This window comes from Harpia harpyja, chromosome 9 (assembly GCF_026419915.1).
Source record: "Harpia harpyja isolate bHarHar1 chromosome 9, bHarHar1 primary haplotype, whole genome shotgun sequence".
NCBI lineage: Eukaryota > Metazoa > Chordata > Aves > Accipitriformes > Accipitridae > Harpia > Harpia harpyja.
This window is the reverse complement of record NC_068948.1, coordinates 31,458,183-31,480,015: the sequence shown is the minus strand read 5'-3', so window position 1 is coordinate 31,480,015 and position 21,833 is coordinate 31,458,183. Positions and strand designations below refer to the sequence as shown.

Here is a 21,833-nt window from a genome sequence, read left to right as displayed (position 1 = left end):
ACAGAGAGCAAGCTGCAATGCAGATCACCTGCAAGGCTGCAGGTCCCCTCCTCGGTGCACTGCAGCACACGCGGCCAAGCTCAGCTGTGGGCACAGCGCTTGGTGGGCATGGACACAGGGCTGGGGAGAGCAGGGCAGAAACTCCTCACCAGAGCAAACCAGCTGTGATGTGATCGTGGCATTTGCACCGCTCCTCTCTTGCGCCTGCAGCCAGAGCTGAGCCTGGTGTTCCCAGGTCGCTCTTTTTGTCCTGACCCCAGCAAAGACACTGCCCTGTTTTCATCAGCACGGCCCTCCGCCTGCTCTTAGGGTCAGGGCTGAGGAGGTTTCAAAGAGCCCTCGTTACCCACTGCTGCTCTGCTGCCCCTTCCCTCTGCCCAGGGGATGCCACCTGTGGACCGGGCTGCTGGCGGTGGCCATGCCGTTTGCGGTGCTTGGGGCTGGAGAGTTCTCAGGGAGGGACAGGCACTCGGTGAAGAGCTGTGTGTCCACATGCAGCGGCTCCGAGGAGGGCAGTGCCGCAGGGTCTCGCTCGGTGGGTGACAGCCAGCATCTCTCTTGGCTGCAGAGGTGTCCCGCAACGACTCCTGCTCCGACCTGCCCGAGATCCAGAATGGCTGGAAGACAACGTCACACACGGAGCTGGTGAGAGGGGCTAAGATCACCTACCAGTGTGACCCGGGCTACGACATCGTGGGGAGCGACACCCTCACCTGCCAGTGGGACCTCAGCTGGAGCAGTGACCCCCCCTTCTGTGAAAAGAGTAAGTGCCCCAAGCAATGTGCTGCTGTCCCCATGACCTACACTACTTCCTAATGGCTGCTGGTCCCCGCTGCCGTGCCGGGGCTCCCCACTCAGAGGGCCTCTTTTCCCCAGTTATGTACTGCACGGACCCGGGGGAGGTGGAGCACTCGACCCGCCTCATCTCCGACCCGGTGCTGCTGGTGGGGACCACAATTCAGTACACGTGCAACCCCGGCTTTGTGCTGGAGGGCAGCTCACTGCTGACCTGCTACAGTCGCGAGACAGGGACACCCATCTGGACCTCGCGGCTCCCGCACTGCGTCTGTAAGTTTGGGCAGTTTCTCCTGCTCTCCCTGCACCTTGGCTCCTCTGCTCAGGGGTCCCAGGAAGCCCTTTCCTCTGGCCGAGACCTTCCCCAGCTGTGTGGAGTGGTGCAGAGCTTTGAGCTACCTGAAAGCGGGATGGGGTGAGACCTTGGGTGCTTCCCCGCTGCCGCCCAAGCTCCTTCTCTCCCTCGGCAGCCCAAGCCCTGGGGCTCACCCTGGGACATGTTCCCTTTCAGCTGAGGAGTCGCTGGCCTGCGATAATCCAGGACTGCCGGAAAACGGCTACCAAATACTTTATAAGCGCCTCTACTTGCCAGGAGAGTCCCTGACCTTCATGTGCTATGAGGGCTTTGAACTCATGGGGGAGGTTACCATCAAATGCATCCTGGGCCAGCCGTCCCACTGGAGTGGACCCCTGCCCATCTGCAAAGGTAACAGCGGGGGTGGTTGGGGGTTGTGGGGACAGCCAATGCCTCTGTCCCCAACCCGGGACAGCCAGGGGACCTTTGTCTGGCTGCAGACCCCCAGCAGTTCTCTAGCTGGGACCTAAGCTCATCTGAGACCTGGGTGCTTTTCTGGATTTGTGCTGAGCAAGATCTGCTGCCCCAGGGAGGGGGAGCAAACCCTCTGGCCACTGTGCTGGCAGTGTGGGGCGTGCAGGACGGGCCTGGCTGCTCACTTGCTCTTCTTGCTTTGTTGCTTCCCGTAGCAGTTTGCCCAGGCTCAGCAGGGATGCTCTCCTCAGGCACCTGCTGAGATGGGAGAGAGCTCAGCCCCAGGAAACCCCCTAAGCACTGCTCTAAATAAGGTCTGGGTTTAGTGTGCTTTGTGGACACAGGAGGACACTCCCGTTGCCACCAAGCTGCAGGGATGAATTGTTCTTAATTACTACTTAATGAGAATAAGTGGAGACTTTGTCTCTTGGGCAGTGGGGCGCTCTGGAGGGTACCACCCCCCCAGGCAGAGCCATCCTGCCAGTGTCTCGCTTGCCTGGCCCGCTCAGTCCCATGCATGCACTTACAGAGACCGAGAGCTTATTGAAAGCCAAAAGTTTGCAGCATGGCTTGGGACCAAACGGGGCAGGGAGACCCCAGGCCTGGGCTCCCCACACAGCCAACAGCTGCCGGCACCCAGTCAAACCCAGTTATGTACCAGTAACTCTCCATTTCTCTTCCAGTGAATCAGGACAGCTTTGAACATGCTCTGGAAGGTGAGTGACATGCATTTGCTGGATGAGCCCTGCGCAGGGCCCTCAGCCAGAGCCTGTGTGGAGCCCAGGAGGAGGGAGGGGAGAAGCAGAGGCAGAGAGGGTTTCACAAGGTGCTTGCAAATGCCAACATAATAGATCTTGTCCTTTTAGTAGCAGAAGCTGCTGCAGAGACATCGCTCGAGGGGGGAAATATGGCCTTAGCCATATTCATCCCGGTGCTGATCATCTCCTTGCTGCTGGGAGGAGCGTACATCTATCTCACAAGGTGGGGCGTGCAGTTGGGCTGGGGGGCCAGTGGCAGAGCCCCATGGGGACATGGCCAGGGCTGGCTCAGCATCGCCGTGCCCTTGCTGGCCACATGCCCCAGGCACGGTCCCAGGGAGCTGGGCACCGAGTTCCTGCTCCGGGGTCCCTGGGGTGCTGGCGGGGAGCCGGGATTGGGGGGCATGTGGGAGGATGGGGCTGGTCATGCTTTGTTTTGGGGTTGTGCCATGCAGCACAGTGACTCTTGTGTCTGCCCCACAGGTGTCGGTACTACTCTAGCCTCCGCCTGCCCCTCATGTACTCCCACCCCTACAGCCAGATCACGGTAGAAACGGAGTTCGACAACCCGATTTACGAGACAGGGGTGAGTCCTGCTGCGCCCATTCCTCCCTGGGGACCATCCTGATGGGGAAGCAGGGGTTTTGCCAGGCGTGCAGCAATAGGACAAGCCCAGCCATCCTGATGTGGGAGTGCTGAGTAACGTGGTGGGAGGCTCCATCCCTGCCGGTCGCTCCCAAGGGGCTGGGTGGGCTCCAGCAGGCAGGAGGAGGCAGAGGGGGTTGCGGGGTCCCGGCAGGGAGGGCACTGCTTCCCCTGAAGCAAAACGACACCCGGGTCCTCTCTTGCCACCTGGGAATGGGAAGATTATCCTGAAATGCAGCTGCTGCCCTCAACTGGCTTTTCCTTCTTTTCAGGAAACAAGAGAATATGAAGTTTCAATATAAGGACAGCGGTAAGAGAGTCTTCGGCTGTGAACTTAATGTGCTCTCATAGAACTTCTTCAGTAACTAATCCAGAGACCACGTGGAGTTTGGTTGGACCCCTGGACCTGCTGTTGTCTTTCCTTTTGCCTCTTTATTGAAGATTTTACTGTTTTCTTCACTGTATTTATTCTATTTAAACTGCAATAGGTGTGCTGCAAAGACCTGGGCGCAGGCAGCAGCGGGAGCCAGGGCAGAGCCGGGTTCCGGTGAGGCCAGGGCAGCACGGGGGCACCCGCTGTCCCCCCGCACATAGCGGCGTGTCCCCCGGCACTGCCCACACACACGCAGGAGGATTTTTGCGGTTCTGATGTTGTTAAAAATTAAAAATGTCTCCATTGCAAGAGCCTGCAGTTGATTGCTGGGAGCTGAGAGAGGGGCAGGGTTTGCCACAGGGTCCCACCGGTGCTACCAGCCCTCCCCGTCCCGCAGCTCCCGGCTCCCCTCGCCCCGAGCGGGAGCTGCAGCCAGGGGCTTGGGGCCTCACGTGCCACCGGTGCAGGGACCATCCTTGCTGCGGGGAAGCAGAGCGTGGCTCAGGAAAGCTGGCAGCCGGTGCGGAGCCCATGCTTGCCGCACCGGGGAGCACAGGATGGCCTGGCATGCATGAGGTACATGCCGCTTTCTTTTCCCACTTTGCTTTGGATGCTGGAGAGGCAGCGAGCCAGGACTCACAGCTCTACGGAGAAGCATTAACCAGTGACCCCCAGCAGGACACTGCCGGGGAGCCATGGGAAGCCCCCTTGCAGCAAAGGGGAGCTCCACAGCCGGTGCCTCTTTGCTCACGCCAGTTGTTCTTTACTAACACTTACCATGACCCTTGCCAGGAACACCCCGGTCCCGCTAATGGCCGGAGGTCACCCCTTGCACCCCAGTAGCATCTCAGGGTAAGCAGGACAGACTGGGCTCCCTGCCACCGCTCCCGCCAGCTGCGGAGCTCCCCTTCGCTGCAGGAGGGTCTGCTGCCTACCCCGGTGTGTGGGCAGCCGCGCCGGCACAGCACCGGGCAGAGATCGGGGCAGCAGAGCCCACCCGGCACCTGCTGCCCAGACCTCCATGGGTCTGCAGCTCCCGCCTGTAGCCCCTGGGACTGGCACCTCACTGGGGCTTGCAGCTGGGCAGGAGACGGAGAAGGGCAGGGGATGAAGGCGGAGGTTTATTAGGGAAGGAAAGGCAGGCAGGCAGCGTGGCCAGGCTCCGGCACAGGAGACCAGCCCGCGGGGAGCAGAACAGGAAGAAATCAGCCCATCAAAGCTGGTCCCACTCCAGGTGAACCCCAGTTTGAGCCTCAGCGTCCTCTGTGCTCCTTCGCTGTCTTCACCTTTGGGGACACAGACCCCAAAGGGCCATCTCCTCCCCGGGCCGCCCCTGCCACCAGGGCCCCAGCCAGGCCCTGTGGAGGGCAGCGAAGCCACTGATGTGTCCTTGGCTGCTGGTGTCTTTCTTTTGCCCTTGTAGAACAGCAATTGTAACCACGAGAGGCTGGTTCAGTTTCGGGATGGTTAGTGCATCTCTGCAGTGTACAGCTGAGACTTAGTTTTTTTCCTTTAAAAACAATGAATGTGTGTTTGTAATTTGTAAAGGTTAAAAAAAAAAAAGAAAAAAAAGAAGAAAAAAATGTGCCAAAAATGTACTAAGCATTTCATTTCCCTTCATACATGTCTGTTTTTATAAGAACAATGTGAAAATTGCTGGGATTAAATATTTTTGAACATGATAAATTACTTCCGTGGGAAGCTCTAGCATTCAGTATAACCTCAATACAAATTGTTCTGTATTTTTGAATGTCTGAAATAAGTTTGCAGAGAGTTGGTCCACAGGCAGGCCTGTGGTGTGGCCTGCTGCACAGGTGCAGGGGCTGCAGTGGTGCAAGAGAGGATGAGCACTGGGCACATCGCATGCCTCGCTGCAGGATGGTGGCCCAATGACACTGGCTTGGCTCTGAGTGTGGTTTCCAGCGGCCAGATCCTGCCCTGATGCAACCCCATAGTGTCCCCCTGCTCCCATGGGATGGAGCCTGCCAAGCCCTGCTGGGACATGGGGTGAGCTGGTACGGCCCTGGGGACACCTCTCCTCTGTGGGATGCCCCGTGGGAGCCAGCGCCAGCTCCCCCTGCACCCTCCCGAACCCAGCCTCACCCCTTCCCTGAGAATCACCCGTGCCAGCCCAGCCGCAGCGATGCCTCATGGGGTGGGTGGGGGTCTGGGTCCTGCCTGGAGGCACTGGGACCCCAGTGGAGACCCAAGACCATGTCATGGAGGATGTGCAGAAGGTTTGGGGGAGCCCCTCTAGCACAGCCCTGCAAGGCAGGGGGCCTTTGGGGACCCATCCTGTCTGTGCTCTGCTTGCCCTGATGACCCATGACCATCACCTGGCAGCTCCCATGGGACACGTGCCAGCTGGGGCAGGGCAGCCTGCCAAAATCACAGGGAGAACATGGCAGGGGGGCTGCTTCACCTGCCTCCAATACAGCTCCACGCCAGCCGCATCCTGCGCTGCTGCAACGCACAGCAGAGGAGCACGGCTTGGCTCGGGGAAGATCTCAGGGCTGGGTGGGAAAAATCCTCCCGCTGCTGCCTGGGAGCCTCTCGGGGCTGAGCTGCTCAGGTGGGAGCTCATCTCTGCCCCCTGCCTGCAGGGCATTTCCCCCTGAGCAGCCCTCCGGGAGCCAACCGGGCCCTGCCACATCCCTGGGGAGCAGGGAGTATGAAACGCATCAGGCGTGCGCAGGGCAGGGTCCTGCATGGGGGGGACCCCCCGGGTGCCTGTGGGACGGCCCTGAGCACGGCCCCGCTTTGGGAGCACTGTGGTGGGATGGCAGCCGTCACTGGCTCACCGAGGAGCAGGGCCACTGGGAAATCCCAGGTTAAATACCATTTCCCGATGCCTGCAGAGTCCCAGGTTTCCCTGGCAGTGGCAGTGGCAATGGCAATGGCCGGCGGGGACAGATGGGGATGCACAGCCCACCCAGCGCCCTGGGAAATGGCCTCTCCCGGGGCATCCGCTGCCCTGCCAGGAAACCCGGGGCCTCTTGTGCATCCCTGCGCCTCCCCACATGAAACAATAAAATAATCCTGCGCTCTGCAAATGTGCTTTTAAAAAAGGTTATGATGTGGCATAAGATAATAGCTTTGTTTAGCAGCTGCCAGGCTAATGCACAGGGGGGCGAAGGAGCCAAGGCTCTGATGCAGAGCATTCCCGGGGGAGGAAGCTTGGGTTATTTTTGGACAGAGATTGCAAGAGAATTAAAATGAAGGGGGAAAAAAAAAAAATCTTGATGCTGCCGTTCCTCCTCGGTGACGTAAAGCAGGAGCCAATCTCTGGCCTCGCGCTTTGTGCCGCGGATTAAGCTTTGTCTGGGCGCAGCAGCCACAGCCATTACCCACCTCTCCCCTGTGACGGGTGCGAGCGGGAAGGATGCAGCATGCTCGTCCCCCGGCAGTCACGTAGCCAAGGGACCCCTGCGCCCACCCAGCCGGGCTTGGGGACGGAGCAGCTGGGACCCCTCACCTCCTTTCCAGCTGCGTTGCAGGACAGCGAGGCAGAGCATCCCTGCCCAGCCCCCAGGGATGCTCTGCCCCGGTGCGGGGGCTCGCGCTCCCCCGCGGGATTTCATGCAGCTGTTTGGCTGGCTGCATTCCTGCACCTCCCCCCATCATGGGGTTATTTCTCAGCAGGAGCCAAAAGCAGCTTGGGGGGAGCCGTGCCAAGGATGGAGGGCTGGGACAGTGGCTGGCCCCCAGCCCCCCGCCTCTGGTAAGGGCTTTGCTCAGTGCCGGGAGGCAGGAACCGGCCGTGGGGTGCCCACAGTCACTGGTGTCAGCGGTGACAGAGCCCTGGGGCCAGTGCTGGCACCCTTCAGTGCAGAGTTGGAAAACAGCAGCAGGGTGGTATATGATTAAAGAGCTAAAAGTGGGGGGTTCAGGGCTGGGCTGGCAGCAGAGCAATGGCCAGAGGCAGAAATGCTAAGGGAGGGACACAGGGCTGAGTGATGAAGCCATGCTCAGAGGATCCTGCACATTGCCTGGGCATAAGCTGCTCTGGCAGGGACTCAGGGAACAGGAGCCTGCACGGTGCAGGTCTCCTCAGCTCGAGGAGCACAGGGAGGTCCCCTCTGGGATCACTGTCCCAGCTCCAGCCTAAATGCTCTGGGAAATCCTGGCCCTGGCAGAACACAGGCTTAGTTTTGGCTGCAGCCCCGTCCTGGCAGCGGCTCAGGGAAGGACACAGGGCGGTGTCTACCCCAGGACTGCATCTCTGGAAAAGCGAGAAGGAACCACTGGAGCCAGGAGGCTGCCACACAGACAGGGCTCCTGCCAGGGTGTCACTGGCAGAGCCGTGCCAAGAGCATCCCAGGGCTGTTCCCAGCCTTTCTGCCGTGGGACAGTTCCTGTGCTGGCTCTTGCTGCCCGCTTGGCCCCTGCCAGACCCTTGCCATCCCTGCCTCGAGCCCAGTGACCCTTCCTGGTGCCCAGGTGCTGGCAGTGGGGCTGGGCTCACACCTCCATCCCACAGCCGCCCCGTGGCTGTAAGCAGCAGCAAGGCGGGAACTGCAGAGGCAGGGCTGCGGGGTGGGTGCTCGGGGTGCTCCCCGCAGGCTGGGGTCCTGCCTGCACCACTCCAGGGGATCCCAGCCGAGCCATCCCAGCCCCAGAACCTGCCTGCCTGACTCACAGGAATGACATCTCCCCTGAGCTCCCCAGGCTGGGTGAATCACCTAGGCCAAACCAGAGGAGAGGGGTTGATAGGGCAGAGGAGGGACCTGCAGACCACAAACCCAAGAGGAGGCTGGCAGCAGGATTAACTCTCACGGCATCCCTGACAGCCCCTCAGAAGAGCACAGAGCAGAGGCATTGGGTCCCTGCACCCTCAGCGTGGGGCAGGCACAGGTGGTGCAGGATGTGTTGCAAGAAACCTCTGTGCTGCATGCTGTGGGCTTAGTATTATTGGGGAAATGCACCTCAGGGAGTCAAGATGAGACGCCAGTCCTTCAGATCTCCAGTTCCTCCTCCTCTCCCCAGAGCTGTGGGAAAGCTGCACAGCAGACCAGTTGCTGGAGCGGGCGCACTGCTGAGAAGGGGGTTGCTGCACCGGAGGGTGAAGAGCACCAGGCGACACCCTAAAGGCAGAGGAAAGAGAGGGGCAGTTCCTCCGGCAGAGAAGAGATGAGGGGCAGAGCTGAGGAGCAGGGCCTGGAGGGGCCCCACAGGGAGCAGAGAGCAGAAGGCAGACGGAGGGGAGAAAGGATGGGAGAGTCCAGAGCCCAGCGCCAAGAGCCAGCAGACTCTGTGACTGCCGACAGAAGGATGCGCTGTCTGCCAAGAGCAGGCAGGAGGTGCGGCCTGAGGCTGAGCCGGGTCTGGGAAAGAGCAGGAAGGAATAAACTCACCCTCCTTTCACCCTGCAGCATGCAACGCTGCCAGGGCCCTGCAGGAGCAAACTGCGGGGGGGGGGCTGCGTTGGGGAATGTGCTCCTGGGAGCACAGGGAAACAGCAGGAGAAGGCAGGAGGCAAGAGACAGAAAACAAGGTGCATCTTAGGTCTGCAGTAGTGGGGGATGAGGTTGCTCCGGAGCAAGCACACACACCTGAGGAGCAAGCACACACACCTGAGGGGCTGAGAAGAGCATCCCTTCTTTCACTTCTAAAACCCAGCTTGAGCTGTGATGGGGGGGAGGAGATGTAGGCTGGCTACCTGCTGCACGCAGGCACCGGATGGCAAAACCTGCAAAACAAAGCAGGGCTTCCCCCGCGCTGGCAGCGGTGACACGCGTCCCACGCAGCTCCCCGCGGCACTCTGCCACAGGGCAGGGCAGCGCTGCCAGGGCTTTGCCTGCACCTGGGCTCTGCCTGCAATCAGCTCAGCCCAGCAGCTTATCTGGCACCGGGGGAACTGTGGAGGGAGGGCTGGACCATTGGGGCTCCTGGGGCCCCTGGATTTGACAGGATTCCCTTAGTTGAATGGGAAATGGGCTGGTGAGGAAAAAAGCAAGCAAGCAGGAAGCAGAAAGGCTCAAGACAAAGTGTTTCTCCACCAGCACTTAAGAGTTGTTAAGGGGCACCACAAATTGCTAAAAATTTTACTTCCTCTACAGCCAACCGGCAAAGCTGGTCTCCTCTTTTCCATAGGGCCAAAGCCTGGATGCATGCAAGGTCAGCTTAGAAAGGGAACGTTTTGTCAACCCCCTTGGGCTGGCTGAACTAGCTGGAGCCAAGCGTGTGTGGGGCAGCTGCACTTACAGTCTGTCTGCTCCAAGTGCTGAGCTGCTGCTGTTAGACATGGCCATGGTCTGCTCGGTCTCTGCAGCTCCTGCACCCACTGCCTAGGGGCTCTCAAAGGGAACTCCCAGGAGCTGAAACTGCCACGGCCCAGGAACCTCAGCCCCAACACTGCCCACAGCTGAGGGAGGAAGCGCCTCGGAGCAGCGGGAATGGGAACAGGAGACACCAGCAGACAGGTTGTCATTTACCAACCGAGGGACCCTCCAAACTGGAGGGGCAGGAACTGGCTGTGAGCGGGAGGGGGTCACACACTTCTGCCACCCCTGGGAGTGCCCACATTGTTGGTGGCTGCCTCCCCAGGTGCCCCCAAACCCCCAGGCCAGCATCTCCTGCATCCCAGCAGCCAGCAACCCTGGGAACAGCCTCCCCCCATCCCAGGTGCTGCAGCACACCCTCACATCCTTGCTGAGGCATCCCCTGGCTGCCTGCACCTTGGGCATTGCCTCCCTGGCTGCTCCTGTCCCCTGCATACCAGACGCATGCATCCTTGGGGACCAGCAACCCCTGCGTCCTGGGTGCTGCACCCCCAGGTGCCTGTATCCCTGCAGCAGTACTCCCTGCATCCCTGGGCGCCTGCATCCCTGGAGCCAGCGTCCCGCACATCCCAACTACTGCATCCCTAATAGTCCGTGTCCCTGGAGCCAGTATCCTGTCTCCTGGGTGCCTGCTTCCCTGGGGTGCTCCCATCCCTGGGGCCAGCAACCCGGGGGCCAGCATCCCCTGCATCCCGACTGCTGCAGCCCCCAGCGCCTGTACCCTTGGAGCAGGCTTTCCCTGCACGTCCTCCTGCATGGGAGGCACGGCGGGGGGGGGGGGGGGTGCCTCTGCCCCTCCTGCACCCCGCTGCTGCAGCCCCAGACTCCCGTGTCCCCCCGGGCCCGGGGTGCCCGCAGCCGGGATGGATGGATGGATGCTCCCTCGGGGACCAGCACCCCCCGCCTCCCAGCCGCTCCGTCCCCAGGACCCCCACCACGAGCGCCGCAACCCCGCCGCTCCCGCCCAGCCGCCGGCTGCGCGGTGCGGGGGCGCGCCGCGCCGCCCCGAGGCCGCGGCGAGGGGCGGGCGCGGGGGCGGGGGCCGGCCCGCAGCGGAGGGCGGGAGGACGGGCGGTGCCTCGCCCGGGGCCCGCAGGCTGCCGCCCCGGCGCGGTCCCCTCCTGCCCGGGCTGCTGGGAGTTGTGGTCCGCGGCGGCGGCGAGCGGAGAGGAGCGGAGCGGAGCGGAGCGGCGGCCCCGCACGGCCCTGGCCCGGGCAGCAGGTCGGTACCGCCGCGTCGCATCACCGCACCGCACCGCATCGTGGCGGGGGGGGCGGCGGGGCGGCGGGGCGGGGAGCGGTGCCCGCGGCCGGGGCGCGCAGCCCGGTTCCGGGGCAGCGGGGCTCGGCGTCGGCCGCGGCGGGTGACAGCACGGCGGCGGGTACCACCGCCACGCTGGGTGGGTGACGTGACACCAGCACGGCCGGCAGCGCTGCCACACCGGCTGATGCAGCCATGCCGGTGACACCAGCTGAGGCCGCCACACCGGGTGGCACCGTCACACCGGGCGAGACCAGCGGGCCGGGTGACACCACCGCCGGGGTGGCACGCTGGAGGAAAGGGCGAAGCCAGCGCCCGCGGCTGCCTGGCCTCGCTCCAGCTCCGTAGTAGCAGCCGGCACCCAGCCTCACCCCAACGCTCCCCATCCAGAAGAGGTTCCTCGTGCCGCTCCCGAAGGCACCGCCGCCTGTGCCGTGCTGAGGACGGTCCCGCCACGCGTCCTCGTCGCCGCGGGGCCCGCGGCCTGGGGATCCCGGCCGGGCTGAGCGAAACCTGCTTCCTCCGGGAGGTGCCGGGGGCCCCCGCCGAGCTGCCGAGATGCAACTTTCTGCTGCATCGAAGCCTCTCTGCCTTCATTATGTAACGCCGCTGCTGCCTGGCACAGTGCTCGCCTCCACGTCCTGCACAACTTCAGTGCAATGTGGAATTGATTTCCACTCTTCTCGACTGGCTCCGCTGTTTATTATTAGCTGATGAGCCTTTTCTTGGATCTCAGGCCAGGGGTGCTTTATGCAACTACCTGTCTCGGTGCAGGGCCACGGTGCTGCCTGCAGCTGGGTTAGAGGGGTGACAGCACCGACCGGCCCAGTAGCAGGTCCCGGCCATGCAGCATCTGCTGGGAGCGGTGCCGGCATTTGGGGCCCTGCTCTGCCGCTGCCGGCACAACCCCTGCGGAAGGTGGGTTTGGGCAGGTTTGCATCGGGGCTGCCTGTGCCAATGCAGGAGGCGGCTGCTGGGCTGGATCCCTGCGGGAGGCTCTGCTTGAAGCATCCTGGTGCAGCCCAGGGCTCAGCAGCCTGTGGGCTCCCTGGCTGCAAGGTTCTGGGGCCAGGCAGGCTGCACGTGGGCACGGGGGCTTTAATCTCTTACTGCCCTGACGGTTTCCCCCTGATTTTCCCCCTTTGAGGTGTTGACGGCAGCCCCGGGGCAGCAGTGGGGCCGTGTTTGTGCTGTGCCGCCCTCGCAGGGATGTGAGCAGCTCCAGGTCGGGGACCCCAAGGCTGTCGGACCCCCCAGCTCTGCCCCCGTTGTGCTCTCGCTTTGTCAGTCGGCTTCTGAACGAGCCCGGTTGCTGCGCTGAGGCGGCTCCCTGCTCGCCTGTCAGGGCGAGAGCCACCCTGAATACAGATCACGGCAGGGCTCTGCCTGCTTTCCCGGGCATACTCTGGCACCACGGAGGAGCATGGGGGGATTGTGCCGGCCTCAGGGAACACCCCTGGGACCGGCTCTATGGCTGCACACAGGGAGCCGAGGCCTGGGCTGGAGAAGTCAGCGTGCCTGGAGGGATGCCAGCCGGTGGGGATGGAGGAAAGTTATCTTAAAATTCCCAGGAGGCTGTGACGTGCCACGTGGATTGCAGATCCCGGGACAGGGCACGCAGGCAACGTGCCACAAGGAAGTAGGATGGAGGGAGGTCAGCTGTGCGGATGTCCCTCCCCGGGGTGTAAAGCTGCCTGAAGCCTGTGTCCCCAGCCCTGCACAAGGCCCACAGCTGCAGGGTCAGGTCCCAGCCAAAGCTCCACCAGCTGAAGCACATCACCATCGCAATCAATAGGGAAATGCACATTCATTAACAGGCTGCAGGACCTTGGCAGGGAGGGCTGGGAAGTGTTTGGATGGCTTCCCTGGCTAATAAACCCATCCTCCTCCTTCAAGTCAATACTCTTACAGATGAGCTCCCACAGCATTTCCCTCCCCCTTACCTGTATCCTCCTTGCTTCCCTCATCCCAGATGGAGAGCTGCTTGCCCTGCAGCTCCTGCCAGCCTGCATCCCCCTGCCCTGCCCGGGGCTGTGCAGCTGTTGACACGTCCAGGAGGTGCAGTCTGGGCGCAGCACTAGCCCAGATGAATGGGGTGAGAGCCTGTATCCTTCACTCTGCTTTCAGTGCTCTGGGACACATGTCCAGCCTGAGCATCTGCTTGGTGTGGAGACCTGACCTGCAGGCACTCCTGTTCAGCTGCTTTAAATGCTGCACATCAGTAATTACAAGGCTCTCCTTTGGTGCTGGCAGCATGCCGTAGGCTAGGGTAGCTCTCGGTGTGCTTCCCAACCTGGTTTGTTTCCCCTCCATTTCTCACCCGTTGCCTTGCCTGCCCCTCTGCCCCCACTGCCTCCTGCTTGGAGGTGCCCAGGGATGGAGTTTGGGGTGAGCAAACATCACTCGTGGTTGTGAGGAGTTGGACCATCTTCTCTTTTCGCCTGCTTTCCCAAGAGCTGTGACAGTGAGGCAGGACAGAGCTGCCCAGAGGTCATTGAAGACAGCGGCCACCAGTTGTGTAGTGGACTTGTCCCCTGCCCGGGGAGGGGGGAGGACAGGCTCTGCTTTTTGGGCTGGGAGTGCGGGGCGGTGCTGGGAGCCGTTCGGCTCCTGTGACCTGCGAGCCAGTAACCTCTAGTTGGTGAAATCAAACAAGCCAACCTCGACCTGCCACCATCGCCGCTGTGCCCTCGCTGGGCTGGCTGAGCACTGGGCTCCCATGTCCCTGGAGGGGAGAGCTGCTGGGCGGACTGGGGGCTGTCAGCTCAGTCTCTGGAGGGAGAGTCATTTCAGAGCATTTAGATCGAGAGGATAAAGTGATGTGCTGCAAGATAGGGCTGTAAAGTGTCTATTCCCAGCTTTGCCCCCCTGCCTTATCAGCCAGATTTCAGACACGATAAGGCAGCAATGGAGGAGAGAAACGGGAGGGGGGCGGGGAGCAGGAGGGGAGATGGTCGGGTCCCTCGGGGGCAGCAGGAGCCAAGAGGCCTGGCTCTCCCCCTTTACCTTCCATTTGGGTATTTGTGGAAGATGCTGTTGGGAGGCGTGGGGGTTTTTCTCAGTACGGAATGATGTTGGGCTCCTGGGCAGAGAGGAGGGCTCCGCACCCATCACCCTCCCACGAGGAGCCACTGCCCTGCGCAGCCCCTGCACGCAGCCCCGGCTGCACCCTGGGCACTGACCCCCCACAGGGACCCCAAGGGGAAACTGCTTCCCTAACGCCTCCGGGTTTCTTTCCCCAGAGCCTCCCTCCAGTGCTGCCTTTCAGGATGGCAGGCCCAGGAGCGACAGCAGGGACCCTCCAGGCACGTCGCTGCTGACCCCTGGCGCTGGGACCCCTGGGCAGCCCGGCCGCCCACCTCCCTGGGAGCTGCTGGCTGCTGCTGCCAATGCAGAGCTCCTGGGCGTGCAGGGGAGAGCCGCAGCTCCACTTCCCCATGGCAGCCCCTTCCCCCTGTGTCCCGGCCCAGCTGCATGGTGTGGGTGTCTCTGAGGACCACGAGGACTGACCGCCGGGCCCCCCTGCGCACACCCACCACCCGCTGCACCACCATGTCTTTGGAGTGGCTGATGGACTGGAGCTGGTCCCTGGATGGACTCCGGGATTTCATCGCCACTGGCATCCAATCTTTCCGGGACTGCGACGCCACTGCCCTGGCCGCTGTCGCCTGCCTCCTGGTCCTCTTCATGTGGTACTGCTACCACGTGGGCCGGGAGCAGCCCCGCACCTACGCCACCGTCAACGCCCTGATGCAGAGCGCCGAGGCCAACGGCGTGCAGAACGGGTACGTCTACTGCCACTCGCCCGAGTGCGTGCGCTGCACGCACCACGACGGACTCAACCAGAAACTCTACCACAACCTGCAGGAGTACGCCAAGCGCTACTCCTGGTCCGGCATGGGCAGGATCCACAAGGGCATCCGTGAGCAGGGCCGCTACCTCAACAGCCGGCCGTCTATCCAGAAGCCAGAAGTCTTCTTCTTGCCGGATTTGCCAACCATGCCCTATTTCTCCCGGGACGCTCAAAAGCACGACGTGGAGTTGCTGGAGCGCAACTTCCAGACCATCCTGTGCGAGTTTGAGACCCTCTACAAAGCTTTCTCAAACTGCAGCCTCCCGCAAGGATGGAAAATGAACAGCACGCCCAGTGGGGAGTGGTTCACCTTCTACCTGGTGAACCAGGGCATGTGCGTGCCCAGGAACTGCAGGAGATGCCCACGGACGTACCGCTTGCTCGGGAGCCTTCGCACCTGCATTGGCAACAATGTCTTTGGGAATGCATGCATCTCCGTGCTGAGCCCGGGCACCGTCATCGCCGAGCACTACGGACCCACCAACATCCGCATCCGCTGCCATCTAGGTAAGTGCCCAGCAGGGTGGTTCATCCTGGCTGGGTATCCCCGCCACGGGCGGTGCGGGGGGCTGCAGCCGTGCTTGGGCGCATGAGCCCAGAAAAGGCCTCTTGCATCCTGTGGTCTCTGAGTTCAGCCACTAATTGCAGCCCTGGGGCCGGCTCAGGTGCCTGCTCTGCTTTGGCCTGAGGGATGTTTGGGGGCTTTGGTGGCAGCAGCTTCCCCAGGAGAGGCCAGTGGTCAGTCCCCCTGGGTGCCCAACCTCCCCAGGGTCCCCAGCTAAGCAGCAGGAGCATTTTGCCTCCTCGTCCCGCTGACCTGGAGGCGCAGGCTGTTGCCAGTGCAAGATACGGGGCTGATTTTGTGCAGGGGTCTCTGAATGACCCCCGCTCTGCAGGCAGCCCCACTGCCCATCACGGGATGCGGGGCAGCCTGGCGTGCTGCTCCAGGGACTGAGCTGTCTCCCAGTGCCACCCGCACAGCAGCTCCCCCTCTCCTGGGATTTCAGGTGTTCTGTGCATGACACAGGCAGATGTGAGAGATGCTGTTTCGGTGCAAATCAGGGGTGGGGGGTCCCGGGGTATCCCCTCTGGCGGGGCAAGCACTGGGCTGGTGGCGCGGTGCTCCCCCACCCTGCGGGCACCCAGGATGGGGAGAGCCCACGCGGCACAGATGGTCGGGACTCTGCCGCGCTGGAAGCGGCGCAGATCGTGCCGGGGGAGGCACCGCACGGGCCCTGCTGGCAAACACCAAACGTGCTTGTTCAGCCAACTCCTCTTGGGTAAACACACTCAGGCGGTGACTGGCCATTTATTTAGAATGGGAATCAAGCCTTCAGAGCTGATCTGAGGAGCTCTCCAGGCCTGGGGAGCCGCTGGGGAGCCAGGACCTTCCCTCGCTGGTGCCAGGAGGCAGCCCACCGCCCATCCGCTAGCTCTCCCCTTTCTCTGGGAGAAAGTGCTGGGGAGATGTGCTCTCCTTGCAAGGGGCTGAGAGTGGTTCCTGGGAGGGGGTCAGTGAGGCAAGGTCCAGGCTGGCTCGAATGCACCCTGCCCCAGCAGTGTGGAGCTGAGGCCAGCCCTGCAGCTGGAGCACGCCCGCCCCAGGGAGACGAGTGATGCAGATCATTCCCTTGTCCTTCCATGTTTTCCAGCTCAGTCTGCTCCGCGGCAATTTGCAATTGCCAGGACATAGCGCTGTGTCTGGGGCACACCGATGGGCTGCTCATGCACTCACCAACATCCCCGCCTTGGTGCTGGGGACTTGGTTCTTGCTGTGCCCGGGGCACGGACGCGTTTAAGAGCCAACCAGCCCTTTCAGGCCAGCTTGCTCTGAAAAGACAGAACAGCTGTCAGCATAGCCGAGTCGCTCTCTAGGATTTGCCCCAACCCCGTTACTGCTCTGCTGAACGCACAGGGCCAAGCACAGGCACCAGCTCTGCCCCTCCAAGGGACAGGGCAGCATTCCCCAGGGTGCGGGTGCGATGGAAGGGCTGCGCACTGCTGGCCGCCGCCTCCCCCGGCTGCTCAGCCCCCCCTTTCCAGCTGGAGTGTCTCCAGCTGAGGCTGTTGTGCAGGGAAATGGCTTTGGGTTTTGTAGGCTTTGAAACACCCGTTAGAAAAGCAGAGTGGCTTTTTGCGCTTCCAGCTCTCCTGGGCACCTGGGAGCCCCTGCTGCACTTGCTTGGTTTTGGCATTGCTGTGAGATCTGTTCCTGCTCGTTTGCTGCATCGTTACCATTTGCAAGCCACGTGAGCCCTGACCCCTTTCTCTGCCACGGCTGCATCCTCGGGGCAGGTTGACTCTGCACCAGCTCCAGCGGTCCCGGCACTGCGGGGGGGTGACGTTCCTGCTGCAGGGGGTGATGGGATCGACCCTCATCAAACGGGCCTGACTTGCACTAGTATTTTAGGAAAAGACCCATTTTATTTCTAGGATTGTCCTCGCTCATGTGGCCTTCACAGAGCCTCTTCCCTACGAGGGTTTTGTGACCCTCCCGTGAATTTCTGTCCTTGCAAGTCACCACGTGGCAGCATCTCGGGTGGGGGACTGAGTGGTAAGGCAGGTGCTGAGTGATGCAAGGTCAAATGGGGAGCTTGAGGCAGAGCCAGGAACTGAGCCCATTCCTTGAGTCCCAGTGCAGCATTTCCTCCTACCCCAGCCTTGCAGTGCACAGGGTAATAGCAGTGGAACTGAAGGAAGGAGAGGGCAGGATCTGCCTTTGGTCCTGAAGCTAGAAAATGCACCAGGAAACTGGTTTCCTATGTACACCCTGTGTTTGTGGGCTCTGGGGACTTGGCAGCTGTTCCAGATAGAAAAGAGAGTGCCCACCACTCTGAGCTTGTTGGGGTACAGCGAGTGACTGCAGGGGGGGTACCCTGCAGCAGCTGGGGATGAGACAGGCAGGAGGGAGTGGGCAAGGGAGCAGGCAGGGGCTGGGCTGCATCAGGCTCAGAGTTCAGTTTGCAAATGCAGTGCCAGCTTTGTGCACGTTTTGAACCCTGGACTCTGTCATGCGCTGAGCTCAGCACAGTGTCTGCTGCTGCTGCTCTCTGGAGGGAAGCAACCTCTCGGCAGCAGCATGGAGCTCGCCATTTGCGTTTCAGGGCTGCTCCCTTGTTGCAGGGAGCACAGCACCACCTGACCCTCCCTGTCCCCTCTCTTTGTGCCTGAAGGTCTGAAGACGCCCAGCAACTGCGAGCTGGTGGTGGGGGGCGAGCCTCAGTGCTGGGCTGAGGGCCGCTGCCTGCTCTTCGACGACTCCTTCCTGCACACAGCGTTTCATGAAGGTAAGTAAGTCCTACATGCAGCTCGCGGGGCTTCACGGTCTCATCTCACACTGACGCCAGTGCTGGGGGGCCGGGGAGGAGCGGGCAGGCAGGATGACTGTGCCCAGTCCCTTCTCCTGCCAAGGCATCTGCAGGACTGGAGGCACCTGCATCCCGTGGGGGTTACGTCGCTGCTGCCCTTGGCTTGCACCAGGGAGGGCAGTAGCCCTGTTCCTGGCACAGTGGGGCTCACCTATCGTGCATGTTCCATGCTGCTTCAGGGTGGTGGAGCATCCCAGTGCAGCCTCTGGAGTCCCCTCCTCAGCCTGCCCCAGGGCTCACTCCCATCCTGACTTGCTTGCAGCCCTCCAGCATTGCTGCAGCACTGCCAGCCCAGCACGGGGCCCAGTGATCCTCTCCCTGCCACAGCAGCCAGCACGGAAAGGGTTCCCTCGTCCCCTAGAGCTTTGCAGGGCAGCTCCAGCTCCAATGCTGACAGCCTCAGCATCCTCTCGCCCTTGCTCGCGGCAGCACTGCTGGCTGCAGCGGCCCCATTGCAAGGCAGCAGCTCGGTGCTGACATGCCAGAGGCGCCTTTGTCTCCCGTGCAGGGAGGAAAAGCTTCACGCCGGCCTGTTTTGTTGCCTGTCTCCATCACTGACGGAGGCTGTTCCGCTTCAGCTCTCCTGGATTAACCGGCATTAGTCACTGATGGCATAAAAGCATCAAGCAGAGCTGTTTTACGCAGGGGAGCATGTGAAGAGAGTGGGAGAACAAAAGCTGTTGCTCCCACATCAACCCTGCTGTGGGATTGGGAAGCGCAGCTCAGTGCAGAGCCACGGGGCCAGGGAAGGCTGGAATACGCAGCAGCAGCTCCCTGCACAGCTCTGAGACGCAGCTGCAAGGAGGGCAAGCTCAGCGTGGTGCCTGCTGCCCTGCAACAGGAAACCTTCAGGTCTGATTGCCCAAAGCGACCCCGGAGCCCTGGCAGGGAGGACCCTGCCTGGTGCTGGCTGCTGGAGGCACTGGGCTCCCAGTAAGCAGCAGTTCAGGTGTTTACTGGGGTTGCACTGGGCAGACGCCTCCCTGGTGCCCAGTGCAGCTGCAGGCTGGCCCTGCTACTGGGTGCACGCTCTGCCGGGGTGCAGGCCGCAGCCTCCCAGGGTGGAGCCCATCACCCGTGCACCAGGGTGAGCACTGGTCTCTCCCATGGGAGCACAGCCTCACCCCATGGTTGCATCCCACCCAGGTTCCCCGGAGGAGGGTCCCCGCGTGGTCTTCATGGTGGACCTGTGGCACCCCAACGTCGCTGCCGCGGAGCGCCAAGCCCTCGACTTCATCTTTGCCCCAGGACGATGACGGCGCTGCCCGGTGTCATGGGTTCGAGGGCAGCCGGCAGGCAGGCAGCCATGCTGGCTCAGCTCCGCAGCGGGTCCAGCGCCGCATGTGGACGCCTGCCGCACTGGAAGCTTCCTCCCAGCACACGGCCTCGGGGTCCTCCCTCCTGGGGCTCTTGTAAATGGAAACTGTGACGTGTATCAATGCCCATCTCTTTCCTTCCATCGTTGGCTTCAGGGATTATTTTCCAACATGACAGCGCATCGCCTTCCTACCGTGGTTAGCTGCAGCACCACTCTCGTATGTGTTATGTTGCTACTGTGTTTTGCAGTGTTCAGAAGTAGAGTAACAAAACCAAGGGTGTTTGTTTGAATGTAATAATGTAAAACTTCTCGTGGTCATCAAAAAAACAACACACACACACACACACACACCCCCCCAAAACAGCAAACCAGCCAAACAGCCTAACACTGTGCTCAGCCTGCCCCTGTCCTGGTTGCAGTCCCCAGATGGACGGACAGACACCAGGGGCTGCAGCGGGCACAACGCACCCCCTGGGCAGGGACTGCTTAGGCTGGGGCAGATGGGGCGGTGCAGGCAGGGCAGCGCAGGCAGGGCAGTGCCCTGCCCGCAGAGAGCTCTTGCACCACCAGCCCAGGGGCTCCCGCTTCCTCCCTCGCATGCCAGCAGGGCCCCGGCATATGGCTCCCCAGCCCTCCGCCGCGAAAAACCTTTTTGCCACAGGGGCAGGGAGAAGAGCAGGACGCTGGCTCCCCGGCTGCCCTCGCAGCTGCAGGTGCCCCCAGCCCCAGCAAGGCAGCAAGCCCAGGAGCACCCTGACGTACACCCTGTCGAGGGGACAGCACGCATTGAGCCCTGCTCTTTAATCTGACCAAGGGCATTATCAATTGCCAAATCCCCTCCTTGCTTTATCTGCAACCTTCGGTTTTCACAGCTCAAGGTGGGAAGCCCCTGCAGGGGCAGGGACACTGTTTGGGAATGCAGCGCAGGGCTTTTGTTTGTCTGTAAACAAAGGCCAAGGAAGAAAGGAGGTCATGCTTCCTTCTGCTGCTTGATCTCCTTTCCTCGAGCCAGGGCAAGTGTACAGAGAGGCAGCTCACGCGTACCTGACAGCAAAGGAAAGGTTTCCAAAAGCAGGGGGTGTTTAATTCTGCAGCCCGAGGAACGAGCCCTCCACCCCCTGGGACTCCTGCCGGCCCAGCAACCAACACGCTTTTCCTGAAGTCACCCAGCATCCAGGGTTTGTTTGGGGGTTTCAGGGTACAGAGCTACCATACAGTTTATAACACGCTACACGTGAAGCACAGCATGTCGTGGATGCTCACTGCTGTCCTTGCGCCTCTGGTTAGGAAGCAGCTGCGCCGGGCTCGGTGGCCTCGGCACAGCTCTGGGGACCACTCGCCTCCGCGCCCTGCCCGGGAGGGAACGCAGCCCTGCTCCCCTACAATTTCTTTACAGATTTTTCAGTGATTAGATTGCAAGATAAGGCAGAGATTTCAAATACATCCGAGATATTTTTTACACCTGTCTTGTTACAGAATATCTGAAGTGCATGATTTCTACACGCATTGACTACCTGGAACCAGACCCTGAGGAAGCAGGCTGGCTTGGTAACTGTCTTAACAGTTTGGTAACATTCATACAGTGGATAAGCAAAGATTATCAATAAACAGTTGTGCTGAAAACAGAACGGGCTCTGCCTGCTGGTGTAACTAGTCCAGGGTCAAGCAAAACACTGAGGGGTTGGGTTCTGCTCACCCCAGCTGGCCTCAGCAGCTCAGCCAGCTGCTGGTCCAGAAAAACACGCTGGAGAAGCAGGAGGGGATGGGCCCAGGCTGAGTTTGCAAGTGGTACGGTGTGCAAGGGTAGTGCTTTAAAATACCCACCCCCGTGGCACTTCTGTCCTGACCAGATACAGCCTCCCTGGCCTGGAGTTCACCCGCAGCCCACGCTGACAAGGAGCGCAGGGAGTATCTGCTTTGCATCTCCCTGGATCTGCCATACCCCTCCAGTCCAGGCCCTGCAGAGCCAGGCAGCGTGCAGAGCCCATAGGTTACAGCAGCGCTGCCTGCACCCAAGGCAGCAGAGTCCCTCACCAGTCAGCAACAGGAACAGCCACAACCCCGCCTGCCCCCCAGCTCAGCACGCTCTCCGGGCTCCGCAGCAGGGCCACCAGTCTGCTGGAGAGGCTTCAAACAAACCATTTTGGAAAATGCTTCCAGCTACCTGCACTGACGCATCAAAGGCAGCAGGCAGCTTCAGGAGCAGCTCTCAGGCGGAGGGTGCTGGACTGCCGCTCAGTTCCTGCCCAACTGCCCAAAAGCCAGTGCCCGACATCACCCCGAGCATAGAGCCAGCTTGGCAATGCAAGAAATCGCCCCCTGGGAGGCCCCTGGCCCTCGTTAGCAGCACTCTCATGCACTCAGACAGGACACAGCCCATGTGGCAGCTGCTCCTCATCTTGTTATACTTGA

General features: G+C 61.4%; 2 protein-coding genes across 3 annotated transcripts in view; both read left to right on the top strand.

Annotated features, from left to right (window-relative positions):
• SEZ6L (seizure related 6 homolog like) overlaps window positions 1–5,090 on the top strand; it is a 50,017-nt gene extending 44,927 nt beyond the window's left edge. Inside the window, exons 11-17 of one of the 2 annotated variants that reach the window (XM_052797450.1) lie at window positions 569–763; window positions 877–1,068; window positions 1,307–1,501; window positions 2,248–2,280; window positions 2,434–2,545; window positions 2,806–2,908; window positions 3,240–5,090. In XM_052797450.1, the coding sequence (XP_052653410.1) occupies window positions 569–763; window positions 877–1,068; window positions 1,307–1,501; window positions 2,248–2,280; window positions 2,434–2,545; window positions 2,806–2,908; window positions 3,240–3,269 (860 nt within the window). In that variant the 3' untranslated portion in view covers window positions 3,270–5,090. Of the gene's footprint in view, window positions 1–568; window positions 764–876; window positions 1,069–1,306; window positions 1,502–2,247; window positions 2,281–2,430; window positions 2,546–2,805; window positions 2,909–3,239 lie in introns of both variants that reach the window. The other variant, XM_052797449.1, reaches the window with a different exon arrangement.
• A 5,588-nt stretch (window positions 5,091–10,678) lies between these two features.
• ASPHD2 (aspartate beta-hydroxylase domain containing 2) lies at window positions 10,679–21,049 on the top strand. Its single transcript, XM_052797727.1, has 4 exons — window positions 10,679–10,843; window positions 14,125–15,242; window positions 17,909–18,022; window positions 19,250–21,049. Exons 2-4 carry the CDS (start codon window positions 14,357–14,359, stop codon window positions 19,357–19,359), a joined length of 1,110 nt encoding a protein of 369 aa, XP_052653687.1. The 5' UTR covers window positions 10,679–10,843; window positions 14,125–14,356; the 3' UTR covers window positions 19,360–21,049.
• The last annotated feature ends 784 nt before the right edge of the window (window positions 21,050–21,833 follow it).

Bases quoted from the DNA above. Each gene is read 5' to 3' on its own strand.
- ASPHD2 (XM_052797727.1), top strand. From the start codon at position 14,357: ATGGTGTGGGTGTCTCTGAGGACCACGAGGACTGACCGCCGGGCCCCC. The intron at 15,243-17,908 runs GTAAGTGCCCAG...TTGTGCCTGAAG, and splicing joins CCGCATCCGCTGCCATCTAG to GTCTGAAGACGCCCAGCAAC. The intron at 18,023-19,249 runs GTAAGTAAGTCC...CATCCCACCCAG, and splicing joins GCACACAGCGTTTCATGAAG to GTTCCCCGGAGGAGGGTCCC.